The sequence below is a fragment of the Passer montanus genome, unplaced genomic scaffold (genome assembly GCF_014805655.1).
Source record: "Passer montanus isolate IOZ18808 unplaced genomic scaffold, ASM1480565v1 scaffold142, whole genome shotgun sequence".
Taxonomy (NCBI): Eukaryota; Metazoa; Chordata; class Aves; order Passeriformes; family Passeridae; genus Passer; species Passer montanus.
Window position 1 is genome coordinate 376,159 of NW_024361164.1, and position 24,539 is coordinate 400,697.

Sequence of the window (24,539 nt, forward strand, 5' to 3'; positions counted from 1 at the left end):
CTCGGCCATCTCCGTCTCTGCTCGGACTTCTCCGTTCTACCTCGGCCATCTCCGTCTCAGCTCGGCCATCTCCGCCCAAGTTCGGCCATCTCCGGCACCGAGTTTCCTCCCGGCTGCCGAGCGCGGCTTTCCCAGCTGTTTTCCGTCGCCGCTCGGCTCTTTCCGCCTGCACCTTCGGGTATTTCCGGCGGACGGTTCGGGTATTTCCGCCGCCGGTTCGGGCGGACTCGGCGCCCGCCGGCCTCGCTCGCTCCGGTAACGGTCGGTGCGGGTTCAAATGAGCCGCGGCCGGGCCGGGCCCCGCCGTGACTCTCTCTGAGCCGGGCCGGGACCGGGGCCACCCCGCTCGGGCTCAGCGACCAGGAGGCGGAGGCCGGGGAGAGCAGGATGACGGTGCTGCAGGAACCCGTCCAGGTACGGACCCCCGGGCGGCTCAGGCCCCAAAGCCTGGCCCGGCCCGGGTTAGGCCGCTCCGGGGCCGGGGCTCCGCGCCGCTCCCGGCGGCTCCTCGGCCGGTGGGCCCGCAGGACCTCCAGCTCCTCCTGCTGCCGGACCCGCCGGGCTTCCCCTTGCCGTGGCCATCCCCGGGCCGGCCGCGCTCGCCCCTGTGCCCCCCGGGCCCCTGAGGGAGCTGTCGGTGTTCGGGCCCCTGAGGGAGCTTCCCGGTTCGGCTCCCGGGAAAGGGCCCCCCGGGAGACCTGTTGATACTTCGCTCACCTTTCTGCGTTCTCTGCCGTGTCGTGTTTAAATGCTCGCAGCGTGCTCGGATCCCTCCGTGCCGTGCGAGTGAAGGACGTTCCTTCTTCCCAAGGAGTTGTGGTGTTTTTTTTGGTTTTTTTTTTATTAATAGGAGACCTAGGAGAGAAAATAATATGAATTCCGTTTTTCTCTCGTGTTTCAGTCTCGCTGCAGTTACTCTGGTGGGTTTCCTGTTCTTGTGCTGAGCCTTCCCATCCAAAAGTCGTGATTTGCAGAATTAAGAACTGCTTTTTCTTTCCGCAGTTCCTGTATGCCCATTCTCTAACTATTTGTAATCTAAATTAATCAGTCGTCTCATTCATGTTCCCATGATTTTTAAAAATATATTTTTAGCGTTTTAACAGGATGTTTTGGGCTTTTTTTTTTTCTAGTTACAGCCGTAATCTAAATTAATCAGTCATCTCATTCATGTTCCCATGCTTTTTTAAAATATATTTTTAGCATTTTAACAGGATGTTTTGGGCTTTTTTTTCTAGTTACAGCAAGAGGTTCCTGGCAGCAGTGTCTTGTTAAAACACAATTGTGTTCTGTAATGAACATAATGAGAATTCTTGCTTTTGGCTCTTTTCTTTCTAATGAAAAGGTGGAAGGGGAAGAAAGGCTCCTGTGGACAACCAACCATCCTGCTGACTTGACCCTGGCTGTGGAAGATGGTGGCAGTGAGGGCACTTTTGTAGACCAGGGGTTTGTGTCCTTGATGCCACCGCTCTCCTCATCCCCTCTGAGAGCAGGGATCAGTGCTGGAAATGCTTTTGGCCCCCTGGTGCTATCCTGCAGCCCTGGTGTTAGCTGTGGAGCTGGGCTGGTTGTTTTGCACCAGTTGGGTATTCTAGGAAAACATGGGATTACAATAGAAAAGGAAGGAAGAGTGCACTGCAGTGTGAGTGAGTGAAGCTGACAGGAAACAATACCAAATGTTTCCAGTGCTGTGCTAACTCGACTGTCCAAGTGGAAATATCTGCTCTCCTGAGAGCTCCCTGATAGAGATGTGGGGTCTTGTGGTATTTCAGCAAGGTACAGGCCCCTCTAATGCTGTTCTCCATTCTTAACCTCTTCCCTGCTTGGATGTTTTGATGAGGCTTTGCTGTGTTGAATGTCTCTATTTAGATTGGCTACATCTATTTAGATTCTGCTTTTAAATGACAGATCATTCCTTTAGCAGTAGTTCTGTGCTGTCAGTTTTACTGCTGTTCCTTGCTTACAGGAGAGCTGGTAAGTTTAGGAATTATTTGTGACTGACTGGGTAAAGTCCATTGCGTTTCTGAATTCCCAGTTTAGCTGGGAAGTCCATGTCCTTAGCTCTGTTTTTATAATTTTCTTAAATGAAATGATTGGGGAAGTTGACACTAGTTCTCATTTTTGTCATTGCAGAGATTTTTCCTGTCTGTTTGTCTGTTCTCTCCCAGCCTTTCAGATGTCTACAGGGCTCAGCATTCCAGGAAAAAAACTGTCATCCTTACATCCTCACAGCTGTGCTGTTACTTATTTGTCACAGTGTGACAGATAAATAACAGAATTTATGTTTGTATGTAGCCTTAAAAATGTTGTGCTTTAATTACATTAAATTAATGTCCCAGAAAGCATTCTGGCCACTGGTTAGGTTTTTGCTAACTTTTAAAATTCTTTTAAGTTGAACAGAATGCCAGAGTTTACAGCCCTGTGCTGTACTTCCTGATATGGTCGATTTAAAACCCTTCAGCTCCAGCATAAAACTGTGTCCCATGTGCTAAGAAACAGGCTGGATGCCTTCCAAACACTTCTGAAAAACATCTTGGAAAGAAAATGAGCACTTTGCTTGGAATTTAGCTGTTCAAGGTGATCGTGTGCTGTGACTCACTGGAATGGTGCTCGAACTTGGCTGCAAGCTGCAGGACCAACGTGTGAGTTTGTGTAACTGGGGAATGCAGCACAGCCCATGCCAGAGCTCTCCTCCTCCCTGCCCACCCTCAAGACTGAAATCGTGGCACAATCTGCTTAGCATGGCAATATAGGCTAAACAGCTTGGAAAACAATTTCCAAGGTTGTAGAACTGTCAGAAGAGAACATCTCTCAAGAGCTCTTTGGCTTAGATATGAAGTGACACTTGGACAATGCACAGGATTTTCTGGGTAGAAGATGGACCTGTCTGAATGTGATTTTATTTTCCTGCTCTCCTTTCTGAAGATGCCTTGCTGCAGGGCTGTGTGTGGTAGTTTTGGAATTCCCTGTTCATTTTGCATTTCAAATTAATTATTTTTTCAAAGAGTGATTAGGACCTGGAGGTTCATCCTTGTCTGCAAGCACACTTGAATAAAATGTGGAAATGCTTCCAGCTTTTTTCCTTTCCTCCACTATGAAGTGTTTCCTTCCTATGGAACCACTTCCAACTTTTTTTCCTTCCTGAGAACAGGGCTGAGAACACTCTTCTGGTGTGGGTTAGGAATTCTGTACCACTAGTGCTGTGTATATGCATTGTGCTTCTTCTAGAACAAACTATATTACTGTTCTATATTGAGATTAATGTTCCTGTCCTAGACAGTGGGCAAGAAATCCTCTTTTTTTGAGGCACAGTCGTGGTTTAGACATCTGTTCTCGTGGAAAATTGTTGCTGCATAGGTATGGCTGATTCCCTGCTGCCTTCCTTTCCTCTTCCTGCTCTTTTAGGAGAGTGTGTGTGAGGATCCAGACTCCAGCATGGGTCACTTGAGGGCAGGAGGCACATTTTGGGCTGCAAAATGATAATTGCTAAAGAACAGGCATTCTACCAGCCTGTTTCTTGCTTTCACTGGGACTCTGCTCCACAACAATTGTTATTTGAGCCAGGGTGTAGTGTAACTCTTCCGAAGTGGCTGTGACATAGCCCCAAATCGCTCGTGTCCCCTCTTAGCCTTTGGCAGGATTGTTCCTGGCAACTTGCTCTGGTTTCAGCAGTCAGATGACCCTGATTTTCCCACTGCCACCCCCACACCTTTGTTTTGTAAGCTGGCTGAGGTACAACCCTGCAAAGACAGGAGTTTTAACCTGCCACAACTTGGCTGGATTCATCGAAACGTCACTTGTGGCTTGGTGAAGGAAGAGCTGCTTTTGGGAGCAAGAGAAATGGGAGACCTTGGGCTGCTCTGGCTTCAGGATGGCTTAAAAGATTGTAAGCCTGACCTTCTATCTGCCTGTTTGTCCTGCTCTGTGTGCAGGGCATGGAACCACCTTCAGCCTGGGATCCTTTCAAGGCAGCAGGGAGGCTCAGTTATCTGAAATGTGGAACACAAGCAGAGAGAAACAATAGTGTGTTTGTATTGCAAGGAGAATTCACTTTTAAATACGTCCAAATGCTTCCACACAAGCTTAAAAACACCTGTAGACTTCTTAAGCATATTTTTGGGATCTACTTGTAGGAAAAAACCAGATTCTCTGTAGAGATTTGTTTGTAATATTCCCTGTAGTACTTGGGAGCCCTGGTGTGTGCTGTTCATGACGGCTGTGTGGGCTTCCCGTGAAGAGAACTTGCACAGTTTTCACACCCTGTGTTTGTCAAGTTTGTGTTGGAAGAAGTAGCATATGGTACATGTAACTCTGTGATGTTTGGATTTTTTAATTTTTTTTTTTTTGGTAGATGAAATTGGCACTTGCCTTTCCAGCTGGGAATAGCGCTGCAGGGCAGCATTGCTTTCCCTGTGGAAGATTTCTTTTAGTTTTGGAGTGTCTCATGGGTTTTAGAAGCAAATTCTATTTGTCTTTGGTTGCTGATGAGTATTAGAGAAATTCTAGATCACAGTGCCTTGAATTCATAAGTTCAGATCTTGTTTGGGATCATTAATAGCAAAACTACTGCAAAATGGCTCTGTGTAATCAACACAAGTCTCATCTTGACCAGCACTGAGAGGTTTCTGGGCCTGTTGGGCTTTGGTTTGGCATCCTGGGGAGATGCTCTAATGGGATACTCTGACCACTTGGGGTTGGATTTTGGTTTTATCTTCACTGAAGCTGTTGTTGTGCGGTGTTGAGTTGTGCACCAGGCTAAGACTCAGTAATTTCTGAGGGGTTTGGATGATTGTGGCTGGTAATGAGTGAGAAACACTCTGAGGTTGATACATTCAGTGCAGAGTTTGGTGGGGTTTGGATGATTGTGGCTGGTAATGAGTGAGAAACACTCTGAGGTTGATACATTCACTGCAGAGTTTGGTGGGGTTTTGGTGAGGTTTGGATGATTGTGGCTGGTAATGAGTGAGAAACATTCTAAGGTTGATACATTACTTCTATGTATGAAGAGTTTGGTGGGGTTTTGGTGGGGTTTTTTAAACCTCCTTACTAATAGCTGAAACAAATACAACTTGGCCAGCAAGTTTATCCTCCCCTTTCATTTTATAGCTCTATAAAACCGAGCTGACCTTTGCCTTTTTGACAGTAAGAGGTAATGTTTTTTGCATTTTCAGAGCTGCCCACTAAATGAAGATGGTTTTCTTGCCTTGCAGGCTGCTATCTGGCAAGCACTGAACCACTACGCGTACCGCGACGCCGTGTTCCTGGCAGAGAGGTTGTATGCAGAAGGTGTGTACTTTGCAATTATAAAACTAATGCTTTTTTTCAATTTTAATTTGGGATTTGTGAGCCTCTGCTCCTGCTTTATTTTCCTCCTGTTCTGATAATGAAGTTTAGCTTTGGGGAAAGTAGAGGAATGCCTTGTGATTAGGTGAGAAAAATCAACTCATGTAACAGTTATTTTACAGTAAAATCTCCTTAAATTAAATTCAGATTTGTGTGTTTAAGTGTAGTGTTTACAGTGATCTGGTTTATGGTATCAAATGGGAGAATGTTGGGGGTTTTTTAATAACCCTCAAGCATTGCATTCTTCCAAGGGCACTTGAGGATAGATGCAGCACACAAATTCGACAAATTGGCTTGACATTGAAAGCTGTCTTTGCTGATAATGCAGCTCAGATATGTTGATTGGCTCAAAGAGAGTCTTGTGATGGGGAGAGAAAAGCACTGTGAAATTGAGACAGTGAGAACCAGAACATATGGAACAGGTATCTCCTGCTGAATCCCTGCTAATTGTTACTTCATTGTAAAGGCTGGGGTCTTGGACAGGGAGCAGGCAGCAGTAACACAAATCTCTGCTTTCTTTGGGTCCTTCAAACACTTTTTTGAAGTGTTCTAGCACCTTTTATTTCTTTAACCTTTTCTCCATGACCTCAGATAAGCTTTTTGTTCTTCTGTACTTCTTTTCCTTGATACTGGTGGTCAGCTTTCCTTCTCTGTTTTGAAAGGTATTGTTCCCTAACCCCTAACATAAAAAAACCTCCAATCCTTAAGCTAAAATGCAAGCATTGTATAATTTCTCATGCTAAACAACCTGAGCTTATAGCTTGAATTAAACTGTATAAGCTATTTCATGCTCTGTTTTGTAATGAAATATTTTGCCTGCTCTGCCCACAATGCAGTTCTTAACAATGGAAGCACAGACTTAAGTTTTGAGAAATAAAGGCTTCTTTCTCCTTGTGACAGGGTTACAAGTGGAATCTGAGGTGTTTGATCTGGTGGCAAAATGAGAAATATTGTGTAGAGTATTATGGAACCTGATAATCCAGGTGTTTATGAAGAAAATAGTATTTTAGGGATGACAGAGCTCCCCTGAACACAACACACTGTGAGGTGCAGGGAAATGGTAGATTGAAGGTAATTGCCAAGGTTTTCAGAACAAAGAGAATCCACTTTTTGTAGCAGCCAGGAGAAAAATACCAGACTTGATAGTGACACATCTTTACAGAATAATTCTCTGCAAGAACACTTCAAACAGCCTTTTTCAGTGGCCAGCAGTGCTGAGAGAAAGCAGCATGAATGCTGACACTTGGTGCAAGCAATTAACTGCTAACAAAACATCTGGCTCCTGGTTAAAATAAGTGGTTACACTGCAAAGGGGAAGCTGCAGAACTTGAATACAGTGGCTCCATGTTGGCAGGAGTGATTTCACCCTGAGAAAAAACTTCTTTTAAGTCTACCTGCAATTACTGTCCTTGATGGGACATCTGTGGCTTGGTCGTTTCCCAGAGCTCTCAAAGTCTGTTAAAGCAGTGGATAAAAATTGATTTAGCTTGAATTTTCAGAAAGGTCTTCTGGTGTTTTTAGGATAAGGCTAATAAAATGACCTCTGTTTGGGTCTTCTGTTTCCACTGTCACTGTTCAGGTGATGACAAAAACTTAAAATAGTTAGTTTTCAGTGAAGCAAAGGATTTGGGCAGATTCCCAAAGAGGTTTTCATACAGAGCTCATATTGATTTTTCAAAAGATTTCCCTATAGGGGGGTGAACAAACATCACAATTGTTTATTTAATGCTGAATTCCATTTGCAGGATAATGTCTTCTGAAAAGTATAAAGGTAATGTGAGTTTATTAAGTGGTTGGAGTTTGAAGTTGCTTGTGTTTATACACAGCTTTTGATTTAAAATATCATTGTGTGAGGGTGATTTGAGTGTAACATTTGGGGAAGTACAGAGTGGGTTAAGCCACAATGGATATAAAAAATCTGTGAGTTTGCAGAAAGGATTAAAGTTACTTCAGGGGCTGAGTCTGTCCTTTGTGGTGTAATCATGAGTGGGTCTGAGCTCAGTCTCAAACCTGGGTGCCAAGTCAAGCTCTTTGAGTAGAACATCCTCAGTGTGGTACATAATTCATTGCAGTGGAAGAAAATTTGGAAACAGACATCAATTCTAAATAGCTCCAGTGTGGTGACACTCTGAGCCAAGTCAGTCTTGGTGTGGCCAGCAGATTGCTAAAGTAGCTCTGGCCTGGCTGCTTTCCTTGGCTTGCTGCTGTTCTGACTGCAAGCTGGCTCTTCACTTGCTCAGCCTGGGTAGCCAGAAGGATCAAAGTTCCTTTAAAGTTGTAGATGTAAAGAGTTCATGTGACTAGCCAAGGAAATGGCATAGGGAGTTTGATAATCACCAACAGATAAAGACTTCATTCAGGAATTAATTCCTAACACCAATACCCATTTTCTTCCATCTTATCCATAACTGGCTTTTACTCCCTGCCCCCAAATTTTTTGTACTAAAATGATTAACATCTAACTGAGGCTTTTGTTTTGCAGTACACTCAGAAGAAGCACTGTTTTTACTGGCAACGTGTTACTACCGCTCAGGAAAGGCCTACAAAGCTTACAGGCTCCTAAAGGGACACAGCTGTACCACCCCCCAGTGTAAATACCTGCTTGCAAAATGTTGTGTGGACCTCAGCAAGTAAGTAAATCCTTCATGTTCTGGCCAGGGTTACAAATGGATTTATTTTTTAGCTTGGATTTCTCTTTGGAAGATGTTGTCTTGTATAAACGAGAAATTCATTGGTCCTTCAGCACAAAAGGTTATGAGTTCAATTTATTTTGCTTTCAGATATGGATCTAATGAGCATTAACCCATGTTGCAAAAAACCTCTAAAAGTTGCTGAGTAACTTAGGCAGGAATTGCCAAGCTGTGTAGAGAGAAAACAGACCTCATTTATACAACTCTGCCTTATTTTCTTGTGGGGATGGTCTGTGCTGATAGAAAAATACACCTACAAGTAAAATTTCAAGTGGTGGCAAGAAAAGGAGATTTGTTTGCTCAGGTGTTTGGGCTCAGATGCCTGAAAAATGTCTCCCACCCCAGCAGTTGTATAAAGTGATTTTGAAGCCTGATATCCAGTGGTCCATTCTGTATGAGAGCTGCTGCTCCTGCAGGTGGAGGAGGTGAAAATTGACCTTTTATTCTCCTTTTGAGCCCTTCTTGCAAGAAAGAAAGGCATTAAAATCCATGATCTCTGCCATGTCCCAACACTGGCTCTTAGCTCAGTGCATGGGGGCCTTACAGATTGCATTTCTTTGGGAAACAAAGCCAAATTAAGCACTGGTTTTACTCAGATAAAGCACCTGCAAAGATCAAGTGTCTGAAGAGTCTCTTGTCCTTCGTGCTAGGATTGATCACTTTTGGAAAAGTCATGCTGAATTTTGTGCTTCTGCTTTTGGCTTTGTTTTGTTTTTCTTCCCTCCCAGTAGAGCTGTTTGACTGCAGAGTCCTGAACCTCCCTGTTGTAGAGGAATCCATGGGTTATTTAATGTTCGTTTGCAGGAACTGGTTTGTGGTTCAAAACCTGTGAACACTGACAGTGGATTTCTGTTTTTGTTTGCAGCAGGGTGAAAACACTGGACTGCCAGTACTGTGAGCCTTGTAACCCCTTTAAACCTCTTGTTTTTTAAAAAGGCTTGCAGAAGGAGAGCAGATCTTGTCTGGTGGAGTGTTGAATAAACAGAAAAGCCATGATGACATTGTTATGGAGTTTGGTGATTCTGCATGCTTTACACTCTCCTTACTGGGACATGTCTACTGGTAAAGTTGCTTTTTCATTTTGCCCAATAAAGTTGGAAGGTTTTTACTTGACCAAGCCCAGGTTTAGTCAAACATATCCTTAGTCATTGCAGGAGACACCTCTCTCTGGGTTACACCATTTTGGAGCGTGATAAATTCAGTGGATAATTGTGGAATCAGTCTGATTTGGGAATGGTTAATTTTAATTTTCACTCAAAGACTCAAAAATCAAATTTTTCTGGGTGGATAAGAATGCAGTCCAAAAGTCTGAGACTTTTAGATACCTTTGGATTTGCTCTGTATTCTTCCCTAAGAAAAACTCTCAGCATGTTTCTCAGTGTTACCATTTAGATTTTTACTATCTGTATGTAGCTCTCACCCTCAAATCAAAGTTCTGAGGGTGCCAGGCAGAATAACTTGACAATTGTAGATGTTTTGATTTTGCTAAGATGCAAGAAGGGTTTTAGAAAATGTGAATGATTGACTGGAGTACTTGGGCTCTTGGATTCTTCTGTACTATATCTCAATTATTTTCAAAATTATTTTTTATCAAATTATTTTCTACTATATCTCAGTTATTTTCAAATTTTTTCTTTGTAGTCAAATACTTAAGTGTTCAGTTTAGCTGCTAATTTCTTTGCAAAAATATTATCCATAGATACTTAAGATGGCTGGAAGGCTGGCAATCAGGTTACTGTTGGCAGAAAAGTAACAAGCTGTTGCAAAGAACTGCATCTTCCTAAAAATGAAAATTCTCAAGCTATTCTAGTGCTTATGTAACTTTTTTTGACAACTGTGTCTAAATATGTCAAGTAACTTCAAAAGAACTCAGTATTTCTTGGGCTTGAAACATGAGGAATGTTTCTATGCCTCTCAACATGTTTTTGTTTTTCAACTCCTCTTCTGGAAGACTCTCTTGAACAAAAATGCTGTTCTGAAGTTTCCCTGTGAACTGTTTCTTTCTTTTTGCAGCAAGACAGACCGGCTTGCCAAAGGATCAGAATGTTACCAAAAGAGCCTTAGTTTAAATCCTTTCCTCTGGTCCCCTTTTGAATCACTATGTGAAATAGGTGAGTCTGCAGAACTGCTTTACTCATGTAATTCTTGGGAGAGATTTTTGTGAGCAACAGTTCATTTAAAATACTTTGCCATTGTTTAAAACTTCTGTCTTGCTTTCTTCCAGCTTCATTATTTATACATTTATGGATCTAACAATCCAAATGAGCTTTCCAGCCTACATTTAGTAGACACTTAGAACCTGTTTCTGAGAATAGCTTGAAAAAACAATATATGAAAATTATTAAAAATAATGATTGTCCAGGGTTTTGTAGCAAAAGAACAGAAGAATACTTCTGCTTTAGTACAAAGAGTGACCTGGTCTAGTGAAGGGTGTCCCTGCTTATTGCAGAGGGCTGCAGTGACATGTTCTTTGAGGTCCCTTCCAACCCAACCCAAATGTTCTGTGATTCTACAAAATGTTTTAAAACATTTCTAAAATGCTTTGTCCCCTGTCCTTGATTCAGACTGAATATTCAGTGTATAGACCCAGGAGTAACTATTAAATCTCCTTCCACTCTTACAGGTGAAAAGCCAGACCCTGACCAAACATTTAAATTAACATCCTTACAGAACTTCAGCAGCTGTCTGCCCAACACTTGCACAACAGTGGTGTCTAATCACAACATATCCCACAGACAGCCTGAGAGTGTCCTCATGGAGACACCCCAGGACACAATTGTGAGTTTTGCTCAAATCATTTGCTAAAATCAGTTGTTTATCCAGCTTAACTGAAAAATGTTAATTAAACTATACCCTGTGTACCTAAGAGCTGCCTTTTATTCTTCAGGAGTTGAACAGAATCAACCTAGAGTCCTCCAATTCAAAGTATTCCTCCTTGAATTCAGATTCTTCCATGTCTTACATTGACTCAGCTGTGATTTCCTCAGATTCTGTCCCTCTGGGGTCAGGAACTGCCATATTGTCCAAACAGGCTCAAAATAAACCAAAAACTGGACGGAGTTTACTGGGGGGACCTGCAGCTTTGAGCCCACTGACTCCAAGGTAAGTCCTTGGGGTGGCCAGCAGGGCTGAGCTGCTGCTGCTCTTTGGGGTTTGGAGCAGGAGGGCTGGAGCTGCACAGCACACTCAGACACACGTGGTGCTAGAATTTCTGTACAAGGGAAACCCAAACAGCTTCAGGAGCTGCTCTTGCTCCTGGTGTTGATCTTGTCTGGTTTTTGAACAAGCAGTTGGTTATTTGGAGAGGAATTGTTGATTCAAGATACTGCTTACTGAAAAATCTCTGAAGGAATATGCTACTGCTCTGGAATAAACTTTATTATGAAGAAAGGGTACTGTAAAGAGCTTTTCTTGAAGTCCAACTCCTGATGAGCCTGTGGGTCCCTGCCAGCTCAGGATATTCCATAATCTGGGTCTGTGTTTTAACCCCTGCATCAGACCAGCTCTCCAGGTCTAACATTCACACACTGACCCTTCCTCTCTGGTTTGTTCTCAGCTTTGGAATTTTGCCACTAGAAACCCCAAGCCCTGGAGATGGATCCTATTTACAGAACTTCACCAACTCCTCCTCTGTCATCGATGTGCCATCCACCGGAGCACCTTCAAAGAAGGTACCTTGCATTCTGCAGCTCAGCTGCTCTTCTCAGAGCTTGGCATGGCAGTGCACTTTAAATCCATAATCCAGAGGAAAAGAATCCACAATACAGAGGAAAAAAACATGTGAGCTAAGTTTTCCCCCCCAGATGCCCAGGCTGTAGTTGCTGGACTAACCTAGGGAAGATCTCTTGTGCTCTGTCCACCTCCCATCACAGAGGGTTCTACAAACACTGAAGCTTCCCAACAACAGCAGATTCAAACTTTAGTTTGCAGGGTGGAGTGTGAAGACTTTGAATTGTTTGTTTTATTTATTGAATGTATTTTCTGAAGCCTCAAGAGAGCTGAAGCTGCAGATCTCTTGCAAGTAGTTCTTGAGTTGTAGTTTACAGACCAGAGCAATAAAAATCCTGTGCTGGTCTGTGAAGGACTGAGAGAATGGTGCTGTTTCACTCAGCAAAGTCTTGGGTAGGGGAAACTAAAAAATGCTTGCTTTACTCAGGAAGAAACTGCTGTAGTTGCCATAGTGATAAATGAGAGGTGGAATGTTGGTGACAGTTGAAGAACTATTTGTTCCTTTCTAAAAACAAAAACCTGAGGATTTTTCCTTGTATTTTTAGTAAATCTACAAGTTGCATGAGGGGTGTTGGTGTTTTATAGGGGGCACTATTTTGAAATAATGTTGAATCTCTCAAAATTAGAACTTGAGTTGCCATGTTTGCTCTGGACAAATCTTGATGCTGTGCCATTCTGAAAGGGAAATTTGGGACCTGTGCTAAAGCAGTCAGTCAGGAATGTGCTTTGTTTGGCTGATCCAATCCCACCCTGTGCTTGCTCAGGACCATTTGGAAACAGTGGCTTGTGCTGGACTGTGCACATATGGGAAGGTAAATTTCCATGAGTCTGAAAATGGAGCCAAAGTTAGTAAGGTGAGAGCTGAAGAGCTTTAGGAAATCAAGTTGGATTTGCTGCTGTTTTGTTGCTTTGCTGAGTGTGACACAACAGCACTGAGGTGTAAATTCACTACTCCACCCTTAGGCCCTGCCCGGATGGAGCTGTGCCACTACCAAAACACAAATATTAAATACATTTCAATAAACAAATTCTGGTTCATGCTTTGTCCAGTGCACACAGTGACTGTGCCAGTTCCACTTTGCTCTTCCAGTTCTGTGTCAGGCAAGGTTTGGTGGAGCTGTGGCTGAACAGAGGCAGTTTCCTAGGAAACACTTACATAAGTGAGTGAAGCATTAGGATGAATCCAAGGGCTTCCTGTCTGAGTGGGCAAGTTTCCTGGCCACCCAAACCATCCTCTGGTAGCAGAATCTGGGAAAGGAGCAGGACAGAGCTTTAGGGGTTGGATAATGCACAAACTGACATTGCTTGTGCTGGTGTTGATCCACTTGTCCCTTTCTGGTGTCTCTTCCAAACAGCCATCACTGAATTGAATGTTGGTGTTCCTGGAGTGGGCAGAAAGATAATTTTTTTAAAGCTTTTTTAAAAAAAGTATGAAGAGGAGGATCTGTTCTGAAAACAGGCTGAGGTGCTTTGCAGTTTGTGAATGACTTCTGAATGGGATTGGAATAGGATAATTAAAAAATCTTTTTCTATTTTTATGTGGTTTTTTTACAACTTTCTGCAGGAAAAAGCCTTCAAATATGATGTATTTTAATTCCCTTTTGTTCTTGCACAAGCACTTTAACATACAGTTTCTTGCCATTAGATGGAGATTCTGTATCTTCAAATAATGTGCATAAGCTTTGTAGACTTGCTGTTATTAACAGGTAGAAGGAGAAACACTTAGGATGCTTTTCCCTGGACATGGGGGAGCCCTCTCATTAATTACAATAATTCTGTTTCTCCTGGTGCAGTGTTTGGTGGGTGGAGTGGGTGTGGTTTGGCACAGCAGAGACGGAGACTCCTGAGTGACATAATAACAAACCTGTAGAAACTGTGTGTTGTGCAGACTGTCAGCAGGATCAGCCAGGCTGGAACAAAATCTGTCTTCTCCCAGAGTGGGAACAGCCGGGAAGTCACTCCAGTTCTCGTTGCACAAACACAGAGCTCTGGTCCACAGACAAGGTAAAACAGTCCTGGTACTGGAGCAAAACTAAAAGCTGGTATTGTTAAAAGTGGAGCTTACCTTGCAATGTGTCATTTTTACATTTTTCTTTTCAGTACAACACCTCAGGTATTGAGCCCAACCATTGCTGCTCCCCCCAACGCGCTGCCTCGACGAAGCTCCCGCCTCTTTACCAGTGATAGTTCCACAACCAAGGTACCAAACCAACCCCCAGTGCTGCAAATCCCTGCCTTTGTCACCCATGCCACTGGGCCAGCTGTGAATTTCCACTGATTCATAGCTTCAGAACAGATTCTGCACTGAGCAGGGCATGGTTGTTACACAGAATTTTACACAATTCACTCCCAAATTTAGATTTCTAGATTTAAAAGATTCTTTTATATGTAACTCTTACTTTTCTTGTTTGCAGGAAAATAGCAAAAAATTAAAAATGAAGTTTCCACCTAAGATTCCGAACAGAAAAACAAAAAGTAAAACAAATAAGGGAGGAATAACTCAACCAAACTTAAATGACAGTTTGGAAATTACCAAACTGGACTCTTCCATCATTTCAGAAGGGAAAATTTCCACTGTTGCACCACAAATCCAAGCTTTCACGCTACAGAAGGCAGCAGCAGGTCTGTAGTACAGCATAATCTGATATATCTGGATTTTAATGTTGCTTCAGTATTTGCTTCTTTCCCATTTCATTTACCATGCAGATCTCACCTTTGTATAGTGATAAAAACTGATTTAATTCAACATTAACTTAGAAACATGTGAAGAAATATTGAGAGGTAATTGTCAGCAGATAAATCTTGCAAGCTCTGGTCCTTATTAATGATGAAAGTATTTTCAAAGCATATAAAGTATTATAAATTGTTATGCAATGTATAAGTTTTGATAATAGTGTAAGTAATATTATTATGATTGTGTTACATTGTTATAAAGTATAACTTCAATATTTTAAAGTTTATAATTTATGACAGTATTGTCCTTGGAAACTGATTCAAAGGAGTTACTCATAACCCAGTCATCTGTTAACATGGGCTTTATGTGGTCTGTTCTCCCTTGATGTTTCCCATTTGTTTAAAAACAAGTCTTTATTCAAATTGTCAGAAAATCCTGAGCAAAATGCTGAATTCCCCTCTTTTGGCTCAGTAATGTTTCCAGGCAGCAGGAGGATGTATCCATGGCTACCAGGCCTGTGGAAACTGCTCAGACCTAAAGAAATGTTGGAATAGCTGCTGGAAGTGCAGAACTCCACTCACCCTGAGCCCCAGAGTTTAAGGACTCGTTGTTTTCAAGCTTCCCTTACAGAATATTCAGAATATCATGCTCATGTTAATTAAGTGTATAATGTTAAGAGTATATAAACCTTGTTTGGAAACTCCTGAAAGGTTTTCATAGGCAAATTCAGGAGCAGTGCACAAGGGAGAGAATTTGGGATTAGCACTTCCAAGTAAATAAGTCTCAGCTGTCTTTTTTTTTTATTTTTTCCCCCACTTTTATTTATTGTGTTTTTCTCCTAGAAGGTTTGATGAGCCTTCTCCGGGACATGGGGAAAGGTTATTTAGCCTTGTGCTCATACAACTGCAAAGAAGCCATCAATATCTTGAGCCATTTGCCATCCCACCACTACAACACAGGCTGGGTGCTGTGCCAAATTGGGAGAGCTTACTTTGAGCTGGCAGAATACATGCAGGTAGGAATGGGGGCCAAACCTTCCTCTTCTCACCTTGCTTTGGCACTTTTACACAAAAGCTGCAGATCTCCTGTAAAATCCATGAGAATTTTGCAGTTGTTAAATGGATAAATATAAAAGTTACACCTGGAATGGATTTAGGTCTTGAATCTGCTTCATTGGAGCTTTCTCATTTGAGCTTTCCTAAATTTTTTTTTTCATGTTACTTCCTCTTGTATCCAAGTGTTGGGGTCTCCTCCTTGTTTGTCCTGTCTCTATCTCCCACTGTGCTGATGGAATTGTTTGCACTGCACTGTTTTAGAGTAGATCACTCAACAATTTGAGCTCTAAACCAAAAAACTTCTCTCCATTCTATTTAATTCTGATCACATCAGTGACCCAGTTTCCCTTCCAGCCTCACGAATGAAGCATTGGCACAGCTGAGGTGATGCCAAACTGCTCCAGAATCAGAAGTGAGCAGTTGAGGGTAATCCCACAGTTCACCTCTCCTTGGCACTGTTGTCCTGACAGCTGATGTGCCTGTTTGATAAGTTTTAAAAACACTCCTTGGCAGAATGTGTGCAGGAGACAAAGGAGAGGGAGGTTTTGAGCTGTGCACAGTCTGTTTCCAGATGGAACATGCTGGGTGCTTTCATAGATTATTTAGAAAGGTGAGGCTACAGATTTTAATCACAGAATTCCAGGGTGGTTTGGGTTGAAGGAGCCTTCAAAGCTCATCCATTCCCACCCTGCCATGGCAGGGACACCTCCCACTGTCCCAGGCTGCTCCAGCCCCAGTGTCCAGCCTGGCCTTGGGCACTGCCAGGGATCCAGGGCAGTCACAGCTGCTCTGGGCACCCTGTGCCAGGGCCTGCCCACCCTGCCAGGGAACAATTCCTGCCCAAAATCCCATCCATCCCTGCCCTCTGGCAGTGTAAAACCATCACCCCTTATCCTGTCACTCTTTGTTGGAATGGCTAACAGTCATAACTGACCCATGAAAGTCTGTTGCACTCTTTCTGATTTTGTGGGTGATGGTTTTGCCTCTCACAAGCGTGGATGGAAACAGGAATGCAGCTGAGTCAGCAGGAGGGAGAGCTGGCTGCATTCCTGCTGGCATGAGTATCCTGGGATACAGTCACTTCCTTCCCTTGAAAGGAAAGTTCAGGGCTTGCAGCTCTGTGTAGAGCACTTAAAAAGCAAAGAGGATGCTCAGGCTGCATGTGAGGCCTTGGACCTTGACCTCTGTGCTCTGCCTTGCTGGGTGGGATTTTATTTTAAGTTTCATTTCTGTTCTCAGGCTGAGAGAATATTTTCAGAAGTGAGGAGGATTGAAAACTACAGAGTAGAAGGCATGGAAATCTATTCAACCACACTCTGGCATCTGCAGAAAGATGTTGCCCTTTCAGTCCTTTCTAAGGATTTGACAGACATGGATAAGAACTCACCAGAGGTACAAAATGCTGTGGGCTTGAATGAGAAGAGGGGAATTGTACGTAGTAAAATCAGTGATTCAGAACAGAGCTTTGAGCTCTAATCCAGTGTACTCTGCAGTGGGAATCCACCTGAACATGGCAGAACTGGAGAGGGAGCTGGCAGGGTTGTCTGTTCAACTGCTGATGCCTGGAATGGCTCCTTAAAATTTGATATATCAGCTTATGTGGAACCTTTTCTCTGTTAATGGTTATTGAAATTTGCCTTGGCATTGTTCAACCAGGAAGATCATGGGTTAGTCAGTCACTCTTGCTGCTGCCAGTGTGCAGAGATAAGGAATATCTTTTTCCTGTACCTTTTAATTGCTGTAGCTAATTCACTGGCACTTACAATATTTGTTCTAGAATTTATTTGCAGGCATGGTGTTGCACATTCTTATACCAAAGTCCATTAAACTGCAGGGTGTGTGGTAATGTAGTCACAATGTGCCAAAACTCAGAAATCTTTCAATGAGTGCCACAGTAAAAATAAAATATGTGAGTTGATTAATGTGGTCTTAAGAATTGAGCAAACTGTAGAGGATATTGGAAATCTTTTTGGTGGAGGAGGAAATCCAATTCATGTTGTCCTGTTAGTTCATCTGAGAGTGGAAAACAAACTCAGTGAACAGTTGGTGGTTGTAGTAAGATTAGTCAGGATAGAGGGAAATGCAGATTCTAATCCAAGGAGTGGAAAATAGTTATGTGCTTTGGCAGTGATGCTAAAAATTTGGGGAAGTGGGGGACCCTGGGCTGTGGTATTTACAGTCTTGGTGGGTGCTGAGCAGCAGGGAAAGAGGAGGTTGATGCTAAAATTCTTCCTCTGCAGATTTCCAGATTTGTCACTTGGAGAGGGCTGAAGAAATAAAGTACCATCTCCCCCTTTGTTACTCTTAAATATCAAAGATGTTTTATTTCTGGCCTTTTCAACCTTTAAAAGCTTTAGTCATTAGTCATCAAAGGATTTAATTGGTGCAGACTTATTGGGTGTCCATGGATTCTCCATTTCTGTAATTCAGCTTGTTTATTTATTCATTTATTTATTTTAGAAGATATGTTTAGCCCTGCTTGCCTCACAGGAATGAGCCTGAACTAACTGTTGACTTATTCCTATTTTTACTTTTTAACCTAGGAGTAAGTTATTTATAATTATTCAGAGCAGCATAGATTAACGTGTTCATCTCAAACTTAGTCACCCAGAGTAGTAAAAAGGGTTCTGCTCCTGCCCTGCTGTTCCAGGCCTGGTGTGCAGCAGGAAACTGCTTCAGCTTGCAAAGGGAGCACGACATTGCCATCAAGTTCTTCCAGAGGGCCATCCAGGTGGATCCAAACTATGCCTATGCCTACACCCTGCTGGGCCACGAGTTTGTGTTGACAGAGGAGCTGGACAAGGCCCTGGCCTGTTTCAGAAATGCCATCAGGGTCAACCCCCGCCACTACAACGCCTGGTAGGTCTGCCCTTTTTTCCCTGCCCTTTTTTCCCTGCCCTTTTTTCCCTGCCCTTTTTTCCCTGCCCTTTTTTCCCTGCCCTTTTTTCCCTGCCCTTTTTTCCCTGCCCTCTGGGCTGCAGAACTCCTTCTGGAGAACAGCTCCTGGGTGCTGCCACTGCTGTGATTTCATGGAGTCTGGTTTGGGTTGGAAGGGACCTTCCAGCCTGTCCAGTCCCACCCGTGCCATGGGCAGGGACCCCTTCCACCAGCCCAGGCTGCTCCAAGCCCCATCCAGCCTGGCCAGGGACACTCCCAGGGGTGGGACAGCCACTCTTCTCTCCTGGAGGAGAGCAAAGCCATTCCTGCAGAAGATGAGGGACTACTTTCACAAGGAAGGCAAAAAATTGACTTTTTTTTATTTTCACTGATAGTTTAGGCTGTATTACCCCAGCTATTTTGTCCTGTTGGGCAGCATTCTTTGTGCATTGTGTGTCCTCAGTTGCAGTTGGAGAGATGAGATCTCAGCCTCTTCATACCTTAAGACACACTTTGTTTCTTGCAGCTTTTTAATACATAAAGCAGTAAAAGTTAGATCTGTGAGTGTGTAAAAGTTAATAACTTTTATGTCCTTTTATTTAGCAGTTCCACAGCCAGTCTTGCTGTGTATCACACATTCCCACACAATGGATAACAAAAAGAAAGAACATTTTAGACAGCTTTTTTCCCTCAGGAAATCCATTCCTACCCTAGATGGGGTTGGCAAGGCTATAAACCATTCCTGCCATGTCACATTCACTGACACAAACTCATTTGGTTAAAATCCAGTGCTACTTACCAGAATTGTTTCTCTGCTGCAGGTACGGGTTGGGAATGATTTATTACAAACAGGAGAAGTTCAGTCTGGCAGAAATGCATTTCCAGAAAGCACTTGATATCAACCCTCAGAGCTCAGTCCTGCTGTGTCACATTGGAGTAGTAAGTACCTGGCACTTCACTTGGGTGGGGAGAAGGGTTGGGGTGGAGAGGAGGTGAGGATTTTTCTTCCTGTGAGGAAGCTTGTTCAGACTTGGTCCAGAAATTCTTTTCTAAAGGAGCAGGTTGTAAGTAAACATGCTCAGAAGGGTTTGTCCTTGCCCAGCAGATGAGCTGTTATTTTTTTCCCCCTTTTGGAATTGTTCTCTCTTTGTGTGCCAGGTCCAACATGCACTGAAAAAATCTGAGAAGGCTTTGGACACTTTGAACAAAGCAATCAACATCGACCCCAAGAACCCACTATGCAAATTCCACAGAGCCTCGGTGTTGTTTGCAAATGAGAAGTACAAGGTCAGTCTGGCAGCCTTGACATTCCTGCAGCTGGGAATGTGGGGGTGCCTTGGGAGCTGAATGTTTGCAGGTCACCCTGGGGAGCAGCAGGGCTTGCAGGAGAGCCTGGCACATGCTCACCTCACCAGGGTGGCATTAAATGTTTTGGTTGTAATAAAATCTGGGGCCATCAGGTGTTGTTTTTTAAATTATTATTTTAGTCTGACTCACTAGCATGAATTTATATTAAATTATTAAAAAACTCAGCCAACTGCCCCATATCCAATTACAGCAGTAAGAACCAGCTGTTTTCAAGGTTGTGTTGTGGAGTGAAAAGTCAGAAGTGAAGCAGTTTTGGGCTGATCCCCTGCTGACCTGAACCCTATTTAGAATAGACCTTCCCACAGTGTTTATCCAGCAGCTTTTCCTCTGGTCAGTGTTTTTTTGCTCCAGCAGACAAGCCAAGTCTGTTTTGAAACTTGCCTCAGAAATGTGTGTGCACACTGAAAGGAAAAACTTTACTTAAAACTTTTTTTTTATTTCTAACTGCAGACTAAATATTTTTTCAGTTGAATTTCTTAATGGTGCCAGGTGACTGTCACAGTAAACAGCTCTAGCATCAAGAACTAGTTTAAAAGTGAAGTATAAGTGTCACTAAAAGTGTTTGGTTTCAAATGCCTAATATAAAAACTCTTTCCAACCTTTCAGTCAGCTTTACAAGAACTTGAAGAACTGAAACAGATTGTTCCCAAAGAGTCTCTTGTTTACTTTTTAATAGGAAAGGTAGGTAAAACTTCACTGTGATCCTGAGTTCTTGGGTTTCCTTTGCTGCTTAATGAGAAAATTTGATGCCTGTCACTAAGATGCTTCCACTTGGAGCAATATTCTAAAAATTCCCAAAGCTTTAAATAAGGCTTAGTGCTCACAGCTGTATCCTATGCCAGCTTTTAAATGCAGAGGACAGTTAAAGAGAGCTGGAGATGGTAGCCCATCCCTCAGTGAGCAGAGCTGCTTATTTGCACATGTAACTATTAAAATATTGGATCATTCACGTGCACTGTGTCAGAAATACTGAACAAGAAGCAGCTACATTCCAACCTTTCTTGTGTGAAATGCCAGAGAAGTGATCTAGTGACAGAAATCTTCCTTCCCACCACCACCTCTGCTGATAAGCTTTAAATAACTTCTGTAACTTTCTGCTGGGGAGTGTCTGGTCACTTGGAAGCATGAAGACAAACTTCCCTCTAACACAGAGCTGGAGAACTCTGTATCAGCAAGATTTCTTTATTTTGTTTGAACTGGAGAGAGGTAAAAGGGTTTGTGCTGAAATGTGTTCACTGGTATTTGTCCAGGAGTAGCTGGGCCTCTTTTCTGACATGAGTGGCCATGTCTAGACAAACTGAAGTATTTTCACTGTTTAAATGCTCAACACAGATAAATAACTTCCTCATGTGCCCTTAACGATAAAGAATCTCTTAGCTGCTACTTTATTTATTTTTAAATAGAAACAGTTGCTCTTTCTACACATATTTATTTCCCTTGGGGCTCACATAATAAGTTTTTCATATCCACCCTCTGTTGCTTTGCATAAAACATCCCATTCAATGCCCAAACCATCAAGTAGCAGCTTCATGTAAACGTAGCCTTTTCTGCTTTTCTTTTTCTTTTTTTTTTTTCCTGTTCAGGTTTATAAAAAGCTGGGTCAGACACATCTGGCCCTAATGAATTTCTCCTGGGCAATGGACCTGGATCCCAAAGGAGCCAACAACCAGATCAAGGAGGCCATAGACAAGCGCTACCTGCCCGACGACGAGGAGCCCATCACCCGCGAGGAGCAGATCAGTGAATGCTACCCCTACGAGTCAGGTCTGTGCTCCAGCCAGGAGCCTTGCCCCTGGCAGAGGGCCAGGCTTAAAAGGTGAAACGTTTCTGCCCAGTGAGTTGGAGATCTGGAGGCTCTTCACTCAGAATTCATTCGTTGTCCCTGCAGAAAGCGTGGCGTGAAGGGCTGTGAAATTCCTTTAGATGTAGCAGGACAGAGATTGTGGTAACTCTAAATTTATACAAATCATGGGTGGCTTTAAGAGTATCCCAGGAGAGCAAGAGATTGCCAGGGCTGCAAGTATTTCATCATAAAGCATCAAATAATTTCAGAGTAAATGAATGGCAGCTGAAGTTGTCTGTAGATGCTTTTTCAGAAGTTAAACTGGATCAAAATACTGGGTGAATATAAAAGGTGGCTTTTGATGAAGGTCATGGAAGCAGTTTGATTTGGATCAAGAGAACATAAAACACTGTGGGGAGTAATTCACAGAAAGGAACAGCCCAGGTTTTTCTTCTCTCAGCTTTTGATTATGAACTTAAATTCCATAAAGCATGGACAGTCATAAATGTTGACCTATCTGCAGGCTGAAGTGGAGATAGAAAATAAATGCTAATAAGCAATTTAATTCTCTTCCCACAAAGAAGGAACTATAGCAGGATTTGGATTCTTACTTATAGAAAAATGGCTGTGTCCTGCAATTCCAGATTCTCAACTGAAAAACAGGGAAAGGTGACAACTGTGTATCACGTTGGTTTTTATTGGTCCTGTGTGCCTTTTAATATGGGAACTTCTCCAGAAGTGCAGTGCAGAGTAGTAGCCAGTTTTTCTCTCCCTGCTGTTGTAACTGGGGTGGTTTTGAGCCCCAGCTCCCTGGGCTGAGCCTGTTCTGTCCAGGAGATGGAGACAGAGACTGGAACTGCTGAGCCACACCTGAGCAGTGCAGGAAAAAACCCAAAGACCAACCAACCAAGAAAAAAAATGTAAAAAGGAAAAAAATCCAACCATTTAATCTGTCCAATAGGCATAAACAAAAAAAGTGTTGGGCTGTGTCACTGTTCAGCTTCCCTGGCTGTGCAGAGGAAGTGTGGACAAGTTCCACAGCCTCAGCTGAGTGCCCCTCTTGGGGCACGTGGGACAAATTAAAGTCATTTAAGGTAATCTGGGGGGGAAGCAGATTTTTTCTGGCAATGCTTTGGCTGCCCTGCCTGGGCTGGTGGCAGGGGGGGCTCTGCAGTGGCACAGCCCTGACCCCAAGGTCTCTTTGTCCCCACAGTGGGCACAGACGAGTCCCAGGAGAGCAGCATGACGGACGCGGACGACACGCAGCTCCACGCCGTGGAAAGTGATGAATTTTAACCTCCAAGAGCCAGTGTCTGAGCTTGAGTGTGTGTGACTGGTACTGTCGTGTTCTCCCCTTCCTTGGCATCCTGGGTTCTACATCTCTGAGCCAGCACTGTCATTGTTCTCCACTGACACCACGAGTGCACCTCAGACCTGAACTTAGCAGAGTTCATGGCAGTGCAATATCCAGCTGCTGCTGCTGAGTCTGACTAGTTGGCTCTTACACATTTATGGCAGTGACTTGAGGAGAAAATGCTGGTTTTGAACTCCCCCTTGCTGGAAAAAAAAAAAAAATATCATGGAAGACAGACTTGTGGTTTGCTGTAAGGAAGCCAGTAGATGTGGGGATAGTACTAATGACGAGGTGTCTTGTTCTTTTTCCAGAAATGTGTCTTAGTTTGGGTCTTTCTTGGTAAGCAGAGTGCTGAGCCTCATTTCCAAGTTCTCCAAGGACAGTGTTGACAAACAGGCTGTTCAAGACTTTTGCATATTGTAGTGTAACTGAAATGCCAGGGAGTGTCAATGACCTTAAAGCTGCAGTGTCTCCAGTGAGCAACCAGGACTGGGCGTGTGTCAGGCCACGTGAAACAGCCCTGTCCCTGCCCAGGGTGCAGCTGCAGGAGAATCACATTGCAGGATCAGAGCTTTCATCAAATGCTTTCATGTTCTAACCATGAGTTAATTTATTCACCCGGTTTTGGAAAGGTCAGTGTTTACTTTGTATTTCTGTCAGCACCACCTTGCTTCATTTTTCATGCACCCCTTGACTTGTTCTTCCCCTTTAAAGAATAAAAATGAATAAAGGGAAAAATCAAGAGAGAAATGTAGATACCAGTGTAATGTGAAACATCAAACCCTTAATCCTGTGAGAGTGGGAAGACTGGAAGCCTTAATACAATCAGAACCTTGGTCAAAGGCATCAAATAATTGTCTCAGATCAGTATCTCCTTAGGTCTGCTATCACTTGGAAAGCTATTTTGTAAAGTGTGGTCCAAGCAGGATGCAAAAATGTGCAATTATTTGTCTTTTTCCTTATTTTTGTAAGTTGTTCTTTCAGTTTTCCATTCTAGGAACACTTTCCTTTCCTCCAGGGTCTGTTTCTGAGAGGAGAAAGCTGTGCCACATTAGTGAGTCCAAACTGCTCTCTGTAGCATTCTGCAGCAGCAATTGGTGCCCTTTGTGCAGTGATGATAAAGAAAGTGTATGATACAAGCAGTTTTAAAGAGCAATTTATGCCTAATAAATTGGGAATGATACAAATTTCATAGCTATTTGTTGTGATCAGTCTTAATGGTTTTTTTCCTTTTTTTTTTTTTTAATCTGTTGGTTTTTAGGTGTCTCTTAGTTGCCTTTACACTTCAATTTCTTTTGAATTCTGTCCTTGTCCACTTGACACCTCTTCTGTCCCAGCTTCTCCCTGGTCCAGAACCACATGGACACCTTTATCCTTTGAAAAATCATCCCCAAGTCTGAGCAAAAATACAATTCTGTGGTGCGGTGGGTTTGGGTTTTTGTTTTTTTTTAGGTAGGAGGATGGGCAGTGAAAAATAGGCTTCAATTCTCCTCACAGGGTGAAAAAAAACCCTCTAAAACCTGAGGAATGAGAAGAGGTGAGATGAGCTCTGTGCCCTTTGATCAGCTGGATTGCCTGATGATGGATCTGGGCTGGAGTGAGGGATCCCTGGGGCTGAGGGATCCCTGGGGTGATTCCCCTTTTCCTGGGGCTGAGGGATCCCTGGGGC

The 24,539-nt window shown here is 43.2% G+C and overlaps 1 protein-coding gene across 5 annotated transcripts; it reads left to right on the forward strand.

Annotated features, from left to right (window-relative positions):
* The first annotated feature begins 213 nt into the window (after window positions 1-213).
* Window positions 214-24,068, forward strand: CDC27 (cell division cycle 27). Of its 5 annotated transcripts, none has more exons than XM_039700569.1 (19): window positions 214-414; window positions 5,208-5,283; window positions 7,823-7,970; window positions 8,967-9,092; window positions 10,044-10,141; window positions 10,654-10,808; window positions 10,918-11,132; window positions 11,587-11,701; window positions 13,630-13,763; window positions 13,860-13,959; window positions 14,174-14,381; window positions 15,279-15,448; window positions 16,728-16,880; window positions 18,139-18,347; window positions 19,187-19,304; window positions 19,524-19,652; window positions 20,340-20,414; window positions 21,317-21,497; window positions 22,730-24,068. In XM_039700569.1, the coding sequence occupies exons 1-19, from the start codon at window positions 388-390 to the stop codon at window positions 22,810-22,812; spliced, it is 2,520 nt and encodes an 839-aa protein (XP_039556503.1). In that variant the 5' UTR covers window positions 214-387; the 3' UTR covers window positions 22,813-24,068. The 5 variants fall into 5 exon arrangements, with proteins under 5 accessions (XP_039556503.1, XP_039556502.1, XP_039556506.1 ...); XM_039700568.1 differs by having other exon boundaries at window positions 215-414; window positions 15,276-15,448; XM_039700572.1 differs by having other exon boundaries at window positions 215-414; window positions 13,648-13,763.
* Window positions 24,069-24,539: the final 471 nt, after the last annotated feature.

Coding starts and splice junctions, on each gene's coding strand:
- CDC27 (XM_039700568.1), top strand. CDS start 388: ATGACGGTGCTGCAGGAACCCGTCCAG. Junction 11,702..13,629: donor CCGGAGCACCTTCAAAGAAG/GTACCTTGCATT, acceptor ACAAACCTGTAG/AAACTGTGTGTTGTGCAGAC. Junction 19,305..19,523: donor TGCTGTGTCACATTGGAGTA/GTAAGTACCTGG, acceptor TTTGTGTGCCAG/GTCCAACATGCACTGAAAAA.